We start from the raw sequence: 4,568 nt of genomic DNA on the forward strand, positions 1-4,568 counted from the left end.
CTGAACAGGAAATGCATCATTTGAGGTGTCAGCTACAACATTTTGAGCTCGATGTAGTTTGTCATGAAGATTTTCAGAAAATGTCCACTATCTCAGAATTGTGCCGAGGGTTATTTGAAACAAAAAAGTTGCAACATTATAATTTGATTGACAAGTTGATCCGTCTAGTTTTAACTTTGCCTGTTTCCACGGCAACTACGGAGTGTGCATTTTCGGCTATGAAGCATGTTAAAACAGTTCTTCGTAGTAAAATGGGAGATGATTTTCTGACAGATTCTATGATTATCTACATTGAGAGAGAGTTTGCTTCAAATATAGACTCAGATTCTATAATTGATGAATATTATACTTCGAAGAATCGTAGATCACAGCTTCAATAGTAAGATCATGTCTATACAGATTATCTTTGTATATTTTAGTTTAAAAATATTTAATTTAATCATCTAACATTAAATGAATGGTTTTAGAGATATTCATTTTATTTGATCTTCATTAATTTTTTTTGCAGGACGATGGAGATATAATATTACATTGTCAATGTTTTGTCGGTTTCTGAATCTTACAAGTTCAATAACCAAAATATTGAAGATCTTGTTAATGAGAAACGTTTGGAGACTACGATGAACAAGTATCATAATTATGATTTTAATTGTTATAGATTATTTTGTTTTTTGTTAAAAAAATTTAGCCCAGGTAGATTTCAAATCCTGACTCTGCCACTGCGCACGAGCCTTTACAAATTTCCTATTTTTATTTTTGTAAAAAAATATTAAATAAATTTAATTTTTAATGAGTATAATTTTATTACTTTGGTTACCAAATTAGTTTTTAAGACTAGGGATTTTAGCTTAATATATGTGTATTTTGGAACATATTCAATTTTTAGAGTACGTTTAAAGGTATGGAGTTGAAACGAGAAGTTTGTTCCACAGGGCACGAAAACTAATAATTAATTTACAAGCATTCTTAAATATAAATCATAGTTGATATAGCATTCCCACTTCAAGTGTTGAAGCATGAGGCACACTCAATATTTCCCTCGGCCCTCTACAATTCCTCCTCAAAAAACGGTAACAGAAATTTATTGCCATTGTCTTTACTAAACTTGATCCTCTCTTGGCTTTCGCATATGAATGCCCAAAAATATAGGCGATGCCAGCTTCCCTAGCTTCCATAAGTTCCTGCAGCTCGATATCTTGACTTTCGGGTACAACTCTTTTTCTTGGATTAATGGTGATCGATTCACACTGTATTTCTCTGAGCTCGGACGCTTCTTCCGTTCCAAGATATCCCCTGCCTTCCTCGTGTAACTGCCAAGGTGTTCCTACTACAGAAAGTTGTTCACTCTCATCTCTTGTCGAATCTTTTCCACTCCGGATATACTCAGCTAGGCTACACACAAGATCGTTCTCAAACTGTAAATCGTCTTTCTCAGCATCACGATATCCATAACGAACAATGCATCTATAAATACGGTGCTTTCTTGGACCAATACGTCCCACAAGAAATCGTTGTTCCTGCTTGACATGTGGGATTGGGACCGATTTTACACACACAAAAACCAGGACTTGGTGGAAGGCTGGAAGATTGGTGACGAAATGCGAAAAGATAGCTGGGATTCCAGATACAAGTTCAGTTTGTACGAGCCCAATTCCACGAACTCGGACAATTCCCAGACTTGGGCCAAGGGACAGGAGCCAGTCGACAGAGACCTTGTTTTCCACATCAAATTCATACGTTTTCAGCGTCCCATAGCGCCAGACACACATCACTATCATGGATATGACAGAAAAGGCAACCGGAACCCAGGCTCCTTCTAAAAATTTAATTACGGAAGCAGAGAAATACAAGGCTTCTACGGTCCCGAAAACTAAGACAAAACAAATCGCAAGGAAACCATTCTGGTGCCAGCACAGAACCATAACTAGCGACATTAAGCAAGTTGTGACTAGCATGCCAGATATAACAGCCAGACCTGAATTAAAAATTATCATGAACTTCAGCTGACATGAAAATGGAAAAAACACCGACTCTTTATTCACATACAAGTAGCTCCTTCTTGAATTTTGACCTAGGACCTGGATGCTGGGACAGATTTAGGAACTCAAGGGATTGGAGCGAAACGGGATGAGGGGGGCAACTGACTTGAATTTTTATTTTAATTAAATAAAGTTTCAAACTTTTTTTCATTTGCAGGCAGCTCTTTGATGAATTCTCCCCTGCCTGTGTGAGTTGATAGATATGAGAAATTAGTATCGTCCACTTGACACGGGACTTCAACCTAAATGTTACCTGCAGCATTACCCATTTGCTTCGTGTCTCTGAAACCAATGGTAACAGCTAAGCACAGGAGCATTAAAATCCAGTTGACTTCTGGGATGTAAATCTGACCATGCATTTCTGACGATGTGTGGATTATTTTTACTCTTGGAAAGCAACCTAGAGCGGAACACTGCTTTATGATAGAAAAAGTTCCGGTAATAATGGCCTGGCTTCCAACAACTGCAGCAAGTATGGCAATAACAAGAACAGGCCATCTGAACTTCTCTGAAACAAGATCACAAGATACACCGCATTAGTGGCATGTAATTAATGGACTATAAATATCATTCCTTTAAGGTGCAAACATTGAAGAAACCTACCAGGTACTGAGACATAAAAACCGATTCGAAAATCATTTTGAATACTATGATGTTGAGAAAGATAAGCAGCTTGCCCCATATATGCAAGGATCAAGGATGGATAAACAAAAGATGTGAAGGCTATCTGCAAATCCCAGAGGGGTATTGAAGTAGGAATTAATTTCTGGTAGCAAAATTCAATGAAGACGTGTAGGTGAAAAAATTATATAATTTCACAAGCCACATAATGAGCTAAAAAATATTCGGTGTCCCGATTGAATATATGGAGCAAAACATCCAATAAAGAGCATTTATAACATAATATCAGATAGAAATACTAATCACGAGTTAACTGAAGCTAGTTTGTACCTTAATTGACAACTGGGAAAAGTGTCCTAGATCAGCAAACATCGCCTCTGAACCTGGGACAATTGAATTTATGCGTTAGAGGATCTCAAAAAGGAAAGAAAAATAACATAAAATGCCTTGATCATATCCAGTGGATTCACTTGCCTGTCATGCACAATATGATTCCACCCAAGGATATCCAGCCTCGGCGTTGTGTTTTCTTTAGAAATTTGTACATGTAATATGGAGATAGAGCTTGATAAACATGGGGATTCCAGTGAAAAATATTGTATAGACCAATAGAACTGATGCACAAAAGCCATATTACGACCACAGGCGCAAACAAGAAACCGACCCTATGGGTGCCATAGTGTTGAAGGGCAAACAAGGCCATCAGTATGAAACAAGCCAGTGGAAGTTCAACATCTGCAAAATTATTGCATTTAAGAAACATTAAGATACGTCGTCTGAGAGTTGAACAATAATCATACGCAATAAACAAAAATAGTTTAGTGTAGACTAGTAGGCCACTGGTCCAAGAATATTAAGGATATCAAAGAACTCTATCGAGGAGATGACCAGAAAAAGTTGAAGACCTTACACTGGTGGTGGTCTTTCCATGTGGCAAACTCAACACCAGAAACCGCAGAAAAAACTACAGCAATAGCAGCACACATCAATCAAATAAAGCATAGCACCTCCAATCGCGAAAATAAATCAACTTGAAACAGAAGCCGCACCCGAAATTGCCGGAGACAGTATACCATCCCCAATAACCATGCAAGCACCAAGAAGAGCTAATACTAGCAAAAATCTTTGCAAAACTCTATTTTTCTCCAGAGAAGATTTTAGCCTGGCCCCAAAAGTGGATGATGTGGGAGGTGTAATACTTTTCATGTGGGCCCACAAGTTCTCATCTGCTAACTGGTAACTCGGCAATGAATTCATTTTGGCATGTCTGCATAAAAGCGAATAGAGGGCAAAAGTTCCTCCTTCTCCATCATCATCAGCTCTCAGCACAATGAACGCATATTTCAGAAGCGGAATTAAAGTCAGTGTCCAAAAGATAAAGGAAAGAGCACCAAATATCTCATCGTTGCTCTCAGAATGAGCAATATCTCCAGCAAAAGCAGTCTGGTAAACATATAACGGCGACGTGCTCAAATCTCCGTACACAACACCCAAGCTTTGATAAGCCAATGTTAATATCGTTCTCCAAGATTGTTTCTGTAAAAATCCAATCAGAAGAAGAACCTCAAAAAAATGAAGCTTAAAATACATGGTTTAAAAAAAACTAACCTCGACGAGGTCACGAGAAATCCCGCTTTCCATATCCATTTAGAATCCTGTCGGGTCACAAGAAAATTCGACAAAGATTCATCTGCCAACCGACACACCACCACTTCAGAATTTTCAAGAAAACTCAAACGGCGACACGAACACAGCAAGTCCAACAACATCCAGAGAAACAAACATGACAAAAAACAACAGGGAAAATTTGATAAAAAAAAAAGAACGGTCAACAATTGAAATGATGAATATTTTGGTTTGGTGCGTCAACTTTTCACTTTCTCGAGAATCAGAGAGCTTTTATATATA

At 37.8% G+C, this 4,568-nt stretch overlaps 2 protein-coding genes across 3 annotated transcripts in view; one reads left to right on the forward strand and one right to left on the reverse strand.

The window, feature by feature from the left end:
• Nucleotides 1-669, forward strand: part of LOC140957629 (uncharacterized) — a 12,524-nt gene extending 11,855 nt beyond the window's left edge. The window contains exon 2 of the mRNA XM_073414960.1: nucleotides 509-669. Within this exon, the coding sequence (XP_073271061.1) occupies nucleotides 509-624 (116 nt within the window). The 3' untranslated portion in view covers nucleotides 625-669. The remainder of the gene's footprint in view (nucleotides 1-508) is intronic.
• A 244-nt stretch (nucleotides 670-913) lies between these two features.
• Nucleotides 914-4,550, reverse strand: LOC140956713 (potassium transporter 6-like). Of its 2 annotated transcripts, XM_073413569.1 has the most exons (9): nucleotides 4,269-4,550; nucleotides 3,710-4,196; nucleotides 3,571-3,624; nucleotides 3,325-3,395; nucleotides 3,135-3,189; nucleotides 2,991-3,043; nucleotides 2,643-2,766; nucleotides 2,293-2,547; nucleotides 914-1,975 (listed from the first exon to the last, which is right to left on the reverse strand). In XM_073413569.1, exons 1-9 carry the CDS (start codon nucleotides 4,305-4,307, stop codon nucleotides 978-980), a joined length of 2,136 nt encoding a protein of 711 aa, XP_073269670.1. In that variant the 5' UTR covers nucleotides 4,308-4,550; the 3' UTR covers nucleotides 914-977. The 2 variants fall into 2 exon arrangements, with proteins under 2 accessions (XP_073269670.1, XP_073269669.1); XM_073413568.1 differs by having other exon boundaries at nucleotides 3,135-3,395.
• Between the last annotated feature and the right edge of the window lie 18 nt (nucleotides 4,551-4,568).

The sequence above is a fragment of the Primulina huaijiensis genome, chromosome 14 (genome assembly GCF_012295235.1).
Source record: "Primulina huaijiensis isolate GDHJ02 chromosome 14, ASM1229523v2, whole genome shotgun sequence".
Lineage (NCBI taxonomy): Eukaryota > Viridiplantae > Streptophyta > Magnoliopsida > Lamiales > Gesneriaceae > Primulina > Primulina huaijiensis.